The sequence below is a fragment of the Equus quagga genome, chromosome 10 (genome assembly GCF_021613505.1).
Source record: "Equus quagga isolate Etosha38 chromosome 10, UCLA_HA_Equagga_1.0, whole genome shotgun sequence".
NCBI classification, from domain to species: domain Eukaryota; kingdom Metazoa; phylum Chordata; class Mammalia; order Perissodactyla; family Equidae; genus Equus; species Equus quagga.
Window position 1 is genome coordinate 4,364,263 of NC_060276.1, and position 13,117 is coordinate 4,377,379.

The 13,117-nt window shown below is 41.5% G+C and overlaps 1 protein-coding gene across 4 annotated transcripts in view; it reads right to left on the reverse strand.

Moving 5' to 3' along the window:
- MTM1 (myotubularin 1) overlaps positions 1-13,117 on the reverse strand; it is a 97,955-nt gene that overhangs the window by 18,299 nt on the left and 66,539 nt on the right. For all 4 annotated transcript variants that reach the window (XM_046673875.1, XM_046673874.1, XM_046673873.1 and 1 more), the window contains 3 exons: positions 12,225-12,374; positions 7,920-8,108; positions 3,463-3,648 (listed from right to left, as the gene is read on the reverse strand). In XM_046673875.1, coding sequence (XP_046529831.1) covers positions 3,463-3,648; positions 7,920-8,108; positions 12,225-12,374 — 525 coding nt within the window. The remainder of the gene's footprint in view (positions 1-3,462; positions 3,649-7,919; positions 8,109-12,224; positions 12,375-13,117) is intronic.

Genomic DNA, 13,117 nt, shown 5'->3' on the forward strand with positions numbered 1-13,117 from the left:
CTGAGTCAGATCTTGGTACATGTGTCCACCTGGGCTCCCCAGTTACACCTGGTCTCCTCAAAGAACAATGACAGTTTCTCTAATTTCTTTTGAATCCCCATCTCTATGGACAAAACTATAAAAATGTCCAGGGGCCTTTTACAACATTCTCCATATTCCGTAAATCCTAACTTCCATGCTTCATCTTTTGCAGGTGGCCTTGACTCCTCGTTTCCTCACACACCAGAGCCACTGAATGAGCCCTACTTTCAACCAGTCTCTTCTATCTAGCTCAGAGTGGGGGGGTGAGTCACCTTGCCAATCATTCCTGTACCTGTGCTCTCTCTTCAAAAAAAAAAAAAAAGCCTTTCCCCTTAGTTACAAAAGTAACAGATACTCACTGAAAAAAATGGAGAAAACAAAGAAAAGCACAAAGAAGAAAATTAAAATGACCATAGTGCGATTAACTCAGAAAGAATAACTGTTAACATGTTTTTTGACGCCATTCCTAAAGCTCTCTGCATACAAACATGTTTTCCTTCATTAGGGCTTTCAAAGCGTTTTCACTCTTACACACTGAGCATTTCCTGTGTTAACAGATAGCACATTACATGCTTTTTAATGACTGCATAGTATTTCATTATACAGATAAAACTTTTCTTGTACATTTAGGTTGCTTCCAATTTGTCACTATTATAAACATCCTGCTATAATCACCTTTTCAGATCTGTGTCATTTCCTTTAAAAAAAAATGCCTAAAGTGTATCTTTTCTCTTTGTCTACAAAAGCCCTTAAAAAACTCTTCTTGAAATCATATGACCCTCGACCCTTCCCTTCCTTTAACTATCTTTTCAAAAGAATAGTCTGTATTCACTACTTCAATTTCCTCCACTCTCCTCCACCCCGTCTGTAGACACCCATAAAAGTCTGCCCCCCAAGGTCATCAAGGATGTCCCCAATAAATATGTTTGAAGTACCACCGACTCTTAGCTCCTTTCTTTAAATTCCAATATCCTTCTTTGATGTCCTGATTTCTCTCTGATGAGCTCCACCTCTCGCCTCCTGCCCATTCTCAGTCCTTGGTCTCTCTGTACATCCTCTCTCTCAGCATCCTCATTAAAAGGCTTGGCTTGACTTTGTTGCCCAAGAGCTGCTTCCGAGGCCTACATCTTAGTCCCAAGCCTCTTTGTTAGTTCCACTTTGCATGAAAAACTGCCTATTAGACACACTGGGTTGACGGCCCGCCACCACCCCAAGTGCATGGTGTTTCTCTTGACCAAAGGCCCAGTCAGGACTACCCTTCATCTACAAATGGTGACATCATTTTCTCAGTTAGCCAGGCTCAACCTCTTGGTATCATCCTACATTTCTTTAGATCCTGCATCTAGCTAATCATCAAATACTACAGACCCTTCCTTGGAAATAGCTCGTGTCTGTCCCTTTCTTAGTGCCTCATCCCACACACACCCGGCAGCATTCTAATCTAGGCCATTACTACCCCATCTCTGGACGCTTGAAATGGTTCTGTTTTCTCTGACTTTACTTTCTTCCCTCTCTTGTCTATTCTATAAGCAGCTACCAGAACATTTTCCTAAAATAACCCACTATTTCAAAACCTCTGGGGCTCCCTATAACCTAACTTGACAGTCAAGGCCCCAGAATGCCTGGCTTCTCCCAGATCTCTCTAGATTAACCTGCGACTACAGAAACTCTCACTTTTCCCAACTAGGCCTTACCAAGGCCTGTTTCTGAGCTCTTGTCCAGCCTGCTCTCTCTCTAGAATGGACTCCCTCATCCTTTCTGTTTTCTTCAAGGACCAGGATCAAGCCCCACTGAATCCAAAGAGCCTGTTCCTTCCACTGACTTTGCTATGAAGCCTCACTGGTACTTCACATACAGTACCTTGGAATATTATGTTTCTTTTTACACATACATATCATCTCTTCAACCCTAAGAACCTCCTTAAAGGCAGGAAGTATGTCTTACACCTTTTGCCATTCACAGGGTCTAGCATGATGGTCTGTACATAACGAGCACACTCCTTGTTTAAAATAAACTCTTTATTTTAGAATAATTTTAGATTTACAGAAAAGGTATAAAGGTACTACAAAAAGTTCCCATACACTCGACTCAGTTTCCTCTATTATTGACATCTTCTAATAGTATGGTAAATTTGTCCCAACTATTGAACCAATGTTGAAACATTATTTATTTATTTTTTCCGAGGAAGATTAGCCCTGAGCTAAGATCTGCCAATCCTCCTCTTTTTGCTGAGGAAGACTGGCCCTGAGCTAACATCGGTGCCCATCTTCCTCTACTTTATATGTGGGACACCTGCCACAGCATGGTTTGCCAAGTGATGCCATGTCTGCACCTGGGATCCGAACCGGCGAACCCCAGGCCACTGAAGTGGAATGTGCGAACTTAACTGCTGCGCCACCAGGCCAACCCCCGATACATTATTAAATTATTAAGAAACTTAATTTATTTTTAATAAAGTCCACACTTTATTCAGATTTCCTTACTTTTTACCGAAGACTCTTTTTCTAATCCAGGACCCCATCGAGAATACCACATTACATTTACTTAGAATCGTTTTTGAGGATGACAAATTAAGAAAAAGTGAAAGTTAGACAAGATAAAAATATGATTCCTATCAAGTTGGAAAATAAAATTTGACTAGAAAACCATCTATATCAATAATTCACCTATTTAAAGTAGACTTTTTATTTGTTTACAGAAGTAAAAGTATTAGTTCCCCCAGCTTCAAGTACTTTTGCTTTTAAAAGAAGGAAGGTTTTTGATGCCTTTATCAAGATGAAGGATTCAATATAATAAAAATCCAAACTCATTCTTTAAAATCAGTCAATTTGAGATTAGTTTCGATACAAACGATCGCTCTCTGCCTTGAGGGTCATGTTCAGTAGCAGTTAGATAATACAGTGGCTATTCCTACCCCTGTGCAAGGCTCAACTGCTTCCTATTGATGAGATGGAAGTGACAGCTCTACAAACTCTAAACATATCCTGGTGGCGATGCCGTGAAATCTTTAATTTGGGTAAACAAATTATAAAGAAACACAAAGCTGTCAAATATAGAACCCAAACTATGGATATTTCACCTCTCACTGTTCAATTTTTTCAAATTTAAGGAATTAAAAAATATTCCTTTTCCACTAAACAATTACTTTTTTTTGAGGAAGATTAGCCCTGGGCTAACATCTGCCACCAATCCTCCTCTTTTTTCTGAGGAAGACTGGCCCTCAGCTAACATCTGTGCTCATCTTCCTCTGCTTCATATGCGGGACGCCCGCCACCGCATGTCCTGACAAGTAGTGCGTAGGTCCGCACTTGGGATCTGAACCCACGGACCCTGGGCTGCCGAAGTGGAATGTGTGAACTTAACCCTTGCGCCACCGGGCTGGCCCCAACAATTACTTTCTTTTTTATATATGTAAATCTTTTTTTTAAAAAATGTGCTTACCTTGATATGTTCTAACCAATGAGTAGACTCCAAACTGGACAACCAATGAGATTCTTCCACATTAGGATAAACAATGTCTTTGACTTTTTTTAAAGATTCTCGCATAACATGAATGTTATGAATGTCTAAGAAGAAAAGTTCTGCGTTGTGATATGCATCATCACTTTCATATCCTCCTCCTGTTGCCTAAGAAACAAGATATACAAACAATTGGTTGGGTTTTCTATTGCATCAGTAATTTACACAAATATTCCAAAAGTTATTGTTCCTCAAAATCACAACCTAAAACCCTCCAACTTAGATACAATAACTGATGTGACTTGTCTTCTATCCAACACGAAGCCTCAACAACCTTAGTCATATTTTGAGATAGAAAAAAAGCTGCTAGGCTGGCAATTTCCTGGGGATCTATATTTGCGAGAAAAAAATCATTTTCAGAATGTCCTATGATTACTAGCTCTTCTTCCAGGTCTGGAAAGGCAAGAGCAGGTCCGTCCTTGTCCTCCATCAGTTGTGTAACGGTACTCTGCAGGTGGAGGTACTGGCTTTGTGACAGCGCTCACGTGGGACAGGATGGGCTAGAGGAAAACAACAGGCTTTAGAGTCAGACAGACCCAGGTTGACAGCCCAGCTTCAGTCCCTCTTTGCTGTGTGATCTGGGGCAAGGCACTCAACCTCTCTGAGCCTCAATGTCTTCTCCTATAAAATAAGGGGTAATACTACCTTGGTCTCACAGGATTAAGAGGAATCGTATTCTACAACAGCTAACACCAGCCACCATTTAATGAGCCCCATGACATCCCAGATACTGATTCTTGCTTTACATAATTTTATCTAACTCTTACAGCAATGCTGCAAGATAGGTATGACTATCCCCATTTTGCAAATGAGAAGAGATGCTATTTAACTGTCCCCAAAGTCACGCGGGTGATCAGTAGAATTTAAATGGTCTGCCTTCAAAGCCTGACCCTTTCCAAGCACACCATGTGTCCCGGCTAAGCAAACACCAAGGACAGAGCCCTCCGCGCAGCGGGCCCTCCGCACACAACAGCTTCCCAGAGGAGGCGAGACGGCCGCTGCCTCCCACAGTGCCTCCAAGTCCCAACTTGCCAGGGCTGGCGTTGGGCCACCTTGGCAGCATGGTGAAGACGCCTGTTTCCCACATAGGCAAAAAGAAATGCTATGCTTTTGTTTAGGAATCTGTCTGCAGTCTGCTTAATGTTTTTAAATGCCATGGAACATGCGACCTCTGGCCCTTTAAGAAAAAGTTCAATAATTCAGAGACTTTTGAAGAAAGCAATGTTCTATAAGCTGTAATGAAGGAGGCTAATTAACACTGTGAAAACATATGAATGTGTAAACTCGCCAGTAAAGGTAGGTATACAGTCAGAGCAACTTTATACTACCTCTGGAGCGTCTGTAACAAGAGGACAGGGAGATGCGCCTGGAACGGAAGAGTGAAGGGGAAGGCACCAGACAAACGTGCCCTCGCTACATGAGGCCTCTTTTCTTTCTACTGCTAACAAAGAAGGAATATAAACTGGCAGCTCGGGACAGAAGGGCCCACGTGCAGCCTATGCGGTTTTCCAGAGTCAGTCTCAGAGAAGGCTTCCTGAGGGGAAGGAAGGCTGCCCCCTGGAACTCCAAACCTGGAGACCTACGTGCGAGCCCGAGGCCTGGGTCTCCAGACTCTAGGTGAGAAAATATATTTTATTTAGACAGAAATTTATTTTTAAAGCTTGCTATAAATAGCGTCAGCAGTAAGTAGACAATAAACCTTCACTTTGTTGTTTTCAAAAGTTATTAGCTAATGAAAAAATAGACAAATGGGCCACATTCCCCTCTTCTTGGCCATCCAGGCCTCAGGGAATAATACCCGGCAGCTCCACAGGGAGGTCCCGGCAGAGGTGCTCCTCCACCTGGCAGTCACTTTTGTAAACTGCAGGCCCAGGGCAGGAAGGAAAGGGCGAGTCTAAGTTTTGCTAGATCTGCAAGCCTATAATGCAACGACATATGTCACCCTCCCACAGACAGGCGGCCTACTTCTCTGCACATGGGGTTTTTAAACAGTTACGGTGATTTTCAAAGAGATTCTCAACACTGGAGTTTCCTTCACAAATAACTGAAGACGATATGCGAAAAACTAAAAGGAAAATATCCTCATCACTCATTGCTAAGGTTTCTGGCAAAAACAGACACTAATACAGTTCCGCTTTAATTCATCACAGTGCACCGCCACAAGACTGAAGCAGCTTGGGGCTGCAGCTTGCCGCCCCGGGATTGGTTTGTTTAATTTAAAATGGTGTGATGTTACTTGTTACATCCGGGGTTGTAAATTTCTAAATATCCGCAAGGGAGGAACAATTAGGTCCAAAGAGAACAGAAGTCAGAAGGGTAAAAATCAATTAGTCAAGCACAGATTGAGTTCCCAAAAGTTCAAATTCTCCATCTCTGGTTATTTTTGAAGTCTTCTTTTCAGTTTTTTTCCATTCAACAAAAAAGAACAATCCAGATTACCTAGTACGACAACATAAAGGTCCAAAGGCCGGTTGCTATGGATATAGATGACTAGAGGAGAGACACGGTTGAGGGAGGAGGGGAACCTGTGTGTGGTTTTTCAAGAATGATGCAGACATCTTCAAAGCCTAGGCTTTTTCCTTAATTTTTTCCTTCCCTTTATTCCAAAGGGGACCAGAAACACAGGCATATTTCCTGAGTGCTAAAAAGGCATTCAAGAATTCTACTGCTATAACAACAAAATTTAGAGTTAATATGAGATGTTCATTTTATACATTTTAATATTTTAAAATATTCTTTCTAAATACCTCATTTTAATGTTATATCTATTTCAGGCTAAATGTATACATGGAAATAGTGTGTTTTACACATGTATTCAACTCTGAGTTATATATGAACAACAGCAGAACAGAAATAACGTTAAGAATAATCCTAAAAGATACTCATATTTAGACAATTTCCTAAATGTTTTATTTATAATTCCTAATTTACTTATCGATTTCACTTCCTGATTGCTTTACATATAATTTCAAAATCATTTTCATTACCTAAACAAAACCCAACTGTAGTAAGAGCTGGTCCAAGAGCACGCAAGGGGCGAGGGGCTCCCCAGGGGTAAATGTGTAAGATGATGACCCGTGTGCAAATAATGACAAGTGGAGCCCCCCCTCCGGCATGCCGTCCTCCACACCCTCGCGTAGAGAGACGTCACAGGTTCCAGTTAGGAAGCTGCTGCGTCCGTCCAGGCTGCTCGAGGACTTGTGCTTTCAGGTGCTTGTCTTGTGCTCTGAATAACTGAAGACACCCGAGAAATGACCTCGGGAGAGGCAAGTAATTCAAGATGATGACATTTAAGCCTACAGCTAAGGAGAAACAACGAATCTGAAAGGCGGGATGAGGGTGAACAACCAGGGGCAGGCCCAATGTGAGCACTCGGAAGCGGCAGCTGGCAATAACGAGAGAAGGAAAAGAGAAAAGAAAAAGGAGAAATCGAACGTAAAAAGCATATCAATCTGGGGCCATCTAGTGTAGGGGCAAACAGCCTTACACCTCACAGCAGCTTCAGAGGAGCTCCCGAAGGTGACACAATGTAGCCACTCATGTTCACAATGATGACCCCAACCAACCTTAGGGGCACTTCCATATTCTACTTAAGAAGGCCAAGAAGACAACTGAGACAGATTTCTTTGAAAATAACAACAGTGTGTGTGTGATTGTAAAATTCACATACATAGATCTACTCATTTTTGAATTATCTTATATAAATGAGAATACACATTTATGAGTATAGTGAAGAGACTGTTTTGATAAAGCCACAGATTTAAGATTTTAACAATCTCAGCTTCCCACAACTCCTCACAGATGCTTTAAGAGTGCACACATTGAGAGCGAACGTCAACAGCCGAAAGAGCTCCAAAGAGATTCTAACTTTCGCCTCAGATTATGGCCAAAATTCAAGTTCCTTACAGTTGTAGATTTGCCTAATTTACCAGAAAATTATTTTCATTTGATTTTAACGTATTCAACTTTTGTTTAAGATATGTTCTGAGACTAAAACTACTTTCTACCTAAGTAAACTAGTTTTCTTTTTTTAAAGACTTTATTTTTCCTTTTTCTCCCTAAATCCCCCCGGTACATAGTTGTGTATTTTTAGCTGTGGGTCCTTCTAGTTGTGGCATGTGGGACACTGCCCCAGCCTTGCCTGATGAGCGGTGCCATGTCCACACCCAGGATCCGAACTGGCGAAACTCTGGGCTGCCGAAGTGGAGTGCGCAAGCCTAACCACTCGGCCACGGGGCCGGCACCCTAGTTTTCTCATTTAAACTAAGTTTAACTACTAATTCTAACCCATATGTTGACATACTATGGCAAAAACATTCATGCACACACCGCATGCTGTATGTAAGATAAGTTTCTATTACATCATTAAATATACTCACCTTGTTGGCCACTGCATTTACATTGGGTCTTGCATCATAAATTGTGAGTTTAGAAATTTGTCTGTTAGTCTCCCTGATAACGTCAAGGTATTTCTCATCATCTTTATTTCGTTTACCACTCATACCGACAAGAGGCTGACTGCAACGTACAATGACAGTCTTGTTTTCTGGATGAATCCACGACAGCACCTATGGTTAGTTCAGAAATTTTAAGCTATCAAGAAAAAAAACAAATCTCAAGAAAACAATTAAAACTATAAAAAATAAAGCACTAACAATCATGATGAAGTGAACCTGATTTTGCTGAAATGGAAAAATTGTTCACCTGCGATTTCACTGTGAGTGCCCAGAAACACACATTTAACAATGGTGACTACTCCGAGACAATGAGAACAACAACCCCTTTACTAGTCTTTTCTTAATTAGCGCCACATCTAAGAGAAGTACAATGCTTACCTAAAAAATTCTATCACTTAAAGGAAACAGAAAGCTTCTGATATGATTTCAATTCTGTAGCTTCCACTGGGTTTGTTATCACACAGAAACAGCTTTAGCAAAAAGTGAGAGGTACAGAAAATCATCTCTGGTACTGTATACTTCTCATGATACCAACTCCTGTCTACAGGTCATTTTCCCAGCAGTCTCAATTCTAGAATCTCACACGATGGGGGGCAGGGGGGAACTCAAAGGAACTAAAAAAGATCTCAGGACAGCCAAGAAAGCTGCCAGAGTCTCCACAACAAAGCTTGGATACCTCACACCTAGCAGAGCTCTTCGAGTCTTTTTTTATTTTTAACTTTTTTGTGAGGAAGATTGGCCCTGATCTAACATCTGTTGCCAATCCTCTTTTTTTTTTGCTTGAGGAAGGTTCTCCCAGAGCTAAGATCTGTGCCAATCTTCCTCTACTTTGTAGGTGGGATGTCTCCACAGCATGGCTGACGAGCCAAGTAGGTCTGCATCCAGGATCCGAAACTGCAAACCCAAGGCCCCCTTTGAGCCTTTATTCAGAATCAATCTTCTCTCATTTTGCACACCAGCCTAGCATATTTGATATCTAGTTTCTCAGCTCATAGCACATGAGAAACAATATCTGTAAAAGGTGGCTAATAATGCAATACACTGAAAACTATAGAATTGTCCATTTTAAATGGGTGAGTTGTTTGGTAGGTGAATTATATCTCAATAAAGCTGTTAAAAAAGAAAAAAGGAGGAGCCGGGAGGTGAGTGTGGCAGGCAACAGCACGGGGCTCTGGGGGCGGGTCCATGTCTGCCCCAGGCTCTAACCTGGGCACTGGGCTCACAGCCAGTCCCTTCCCTTTCCTCTTTCTTCACATGGGGAGGACGTTATCTCCTGGGGCTGCTGGGAAGACCGAATGAAGAATGCCCATCAAGCATCTAGTGCAGCGCAGGCATGCTGGCTCAAGTTAGCATCTAGAGGCAGGCTGGGTGGCCAGTGATATCAGATATGAAAAACCATGAAAAGCAGACCTAAGAACTAAAACAAGCAGAAGTGTTTGAGCTCACTTAAAATCAGGTCAGATACGCTGTTGTCTTTGAAGTCACCCCCTCCACGATGGCAAATGACAAGCATTTATGTTCATAAAAACTTGATGTGCATAATAATGACAGTGGGATAGTGAGAAAAGATTATATGATAATATGAACGAGCACTCATCCATTGAGTCTTTGCACCATGCCAGAGACCAGTTAAAAACACCATTGTGAAGGGCTGGCCTGTGGTGCACTGGTTAAGTTTGCACCCTCTGCTTTGGCAGCCCAGGGTTCACTGGTTCGGATCCCAGGTGTGGACCTACACACTGATCATCAAGCCATGCTCTGGTAGCGTCTCACATACAAAATAGAGGAAGACTGGTGCAGATGTTAGCTCAGGGCCAATCTTCCTCACAGAACAAAAAACAAAAAAAAACCCCAAAACCCCACCATTGTGGCCCCTGACTAAGGGTCCAAAGGCTCAGAACTGGGAAGCCTTGGGAAAAACACTGGCCTTCCTCCAGCTCCATGGTCTAGCTACAATGTGGAGATGACATCTGCCCCGCCTACCTCCTACGGCCTTTGCTTCAAGAGAGATAAAAGACATGAGATCAATTTTATGTATTTATTTATTTGTAATTTAATTTTTCCAGCTTTATTGAAATATAATCGACATATAACACTGTAAGTTTAAGGTGCACAATGTGATGATTTGATAGATCACTTTCAAAAGAGCAAGCTGCTACACATACAAGAGGCTTAACATTTGATAAAGACCCTCAGCAAGTTTTAAATTTAAATTGGGTCACATGCAAGAGACTGTCCTGTGCCACCTGCTGTCATACGTAAACCAAGTGCTACGTGGAAGGACAGAGGAAAGGACATCCCTCCTCTCTCTGCTTGGAGACTTGCGACTGGACTCACCAGGCCATGTTAGGAAATGCTATTCTTATGAGTTATTTCATCTCTTACTTTCTTTTTCTTTTGGGATCTCAACTAACTTTTAAAAAGGATGCTTGCTGCATAGCTGACCAGGAACAAATCATGCTAGTTTCACAATATCAACTACTGTGAATGCTTTTAAAGCATAGGGTACCATATTAGATTCTTCTTCTTAAAGTTAATATCTAGAGGCATAAATAATTAAGGACATACACAAAGATTTAGCCGTCAATAGATATTTTATAATAGTTAGTATCTTATTTGTGCACAAAATAACAAGATTGCTTTCTCATCAATTCTTTCTGTATTTTTATATGGGCTTTAAAAAAAAAGAACTGGATATCAAATATTAATGATTTTGCATTAAAAGCACCTATGTTTTCTGGGTTATAGTCAAAAGTCAGGTGGTTAGAAGGCATATCGGAAAGAGTACATTATCTACTATTAGATATTATTAAGTATGATAATCACTAAAGATATAGAGGTGATGGACGGCTGAGCCTTAGTTTTGTTAGGAAAAATAAATGTAAATTGGTGGCCATCACAAAGTAAGAAGGATCACTAAAATGGATAAATACATAAAAAGTTCAGCATTCTATGCGCTCCATAGCGGGCTCTCATTCACTGAGAATAGGAGGAACCACTGGATCAAGACGGCAGCCTGAGCACAGGGCACCCGGCGCAGTTGTTTCCTTTCCTCTCCCGACCCCAGTCCCACAAAATTCACACACACACACACACACACACACATCTTTGGCACAGTAGATGTTCAATAAATAGGAATTGAATGAAGGAGTGAACAAAATCGATCCACACTGCCCCAGCCAAGTTCTCTAGTGAGCAAGGCATGTATTATCAAGACAGCTGGCCAGGGCAGGGCAGGAGTCTGCGGCTGACACAGAAAAGTCTGTCCAGACAGAGCACAAGAGGGGCGAACTCGTAACTCCAGCTTCACTAGCACTGTGTTCCAGCAGAATGAGCTAAAGAACATACTTTCAAGCACAATATGTCATGAAGACATGAACGGGCACTCATAATTAGAGAAGCAAGTAAATTTTAAAAGTTACAATTCATATTATGTTGACAGTATACAAAAGTTTTACACAAATATCCTTTTAAGGACAAAAATGTTTAGACTTGGAAGTTAAAGGCAAAGTGACATTAAATCTTAGTTTCTTCAACCTTTGTTGAAAATCCAAAATAAAACAATGTACTTATTATGACATGCCCTGAAAATTAACAGAGGGGAAGAAATTCTCTAAATTTTTAGTCAATAAAATTTATGTATACAGAGTAGACAGTATGACTCATACATAAATATTTAAGAGTCAAAGAGAACTTTGTGCACTAGGTCCAACGATACCGTGAGTATACTGTCTGAAATAACCTGCACTTGACTACAGTTTGCTGATGTATTAGCACAGCTTGCAAACGTGACGAGGATAAGCTAATCCTATGGAAAAGCCTGTATTAATAGCTCTATAACGTAAGAAAGTGCATGGTTTCCAGCATGACTCGGCCGACATTTATCAAGAGCCTATCATATGTCAGGTATTGTGCTACAAAGACGAAACCACAAAGACACTGTCCTTTCCTCTGTCCTTCCACGTAGCACTTGGTTTACGTATGACAGCATTACTTGTACCCTCTCTCATATACGAACTACTTGCATTTCTCCTCCATCCCTGAGCGTGAGTTCCTGGAAGGCAGGTGCTGTTGTCCTTCTTTTCCCATTTGGCATGGAGCTTTGCACTCAGAGGCACTTGATAATCATTTGTTGGATTGAAATTCCAAAAGAGTGTTTCTCTGAATTACCGGACTACCGTTTTTACGGAAAAAAGGCACTCTGAAAAAAACAATTGCAGTACTCACTGGAATTCGATTTCGGGATCTAAACGTTGCAACTCTCCTGAGATCCTCATCTGAGGCACGATATGGAACCACCAAGAGAGAAGGGTAAGTGTCACAGAGTTCATAGCACTTATTAATAAAAGTTATTCTCCAATGATGATTGGGTAAGCCCTGCAGGAAAAAAGGAAGTCCAAGTCAGTGCTGTGTGACTTCACCCCTGGATTCGGCCTTGGGCCTCCTTTCTAGCAGAATCTGCACATGCCTCTTTGACTACAGGGGAGTGACAGCCTACTGATTTATAATAAGGGGCCAAATCAATAACCCAGACAACATGAGAACACAAGACAAAACACTGGTGGTTTCCATAATTCTAAACTATCATTGGTAAATACAGAATCTCTTGAATTTGAGATCTTCCTTTACTTCATGTCAAGCTATTCGTCACTACTCCCGCAATAAAGATAAACCCAAGTTCACCCCGACCTGCGATCCCCCCACCCCACAGACAAGTACATGGTGTAACCGTGTCTAATTGAGGGTAGAAACGAGATCAGGGAACTTCCTCTCCCTACTCAAAACAGAGTGAATGCTTCAGTCTGCTCCAAAGTAGAAAGAGGCTAAGTTTATGAAGAAAGCCACAGAGGGGAAATAAAGGAAACCCCTCTGGGGAGGCTCATTTCGCCACCTCCTAGGAGTTTTTTCAACCAAGTTGCTTGGGATGGGTGATCTCCCTATAGGTTGTGTGAGAAATACAGTCATTTGCATGCTAAGCAGACTGAAAATGTGACAAGGAGACATGGAAGACACCTCCCATACTACCATCTACCCGCAAAATTGTATCTAGTATGGACAAGATCCAGAGGTGGTGGAATATTCTCTCCCCATACTCACAAATACACAAATAGACACACGAA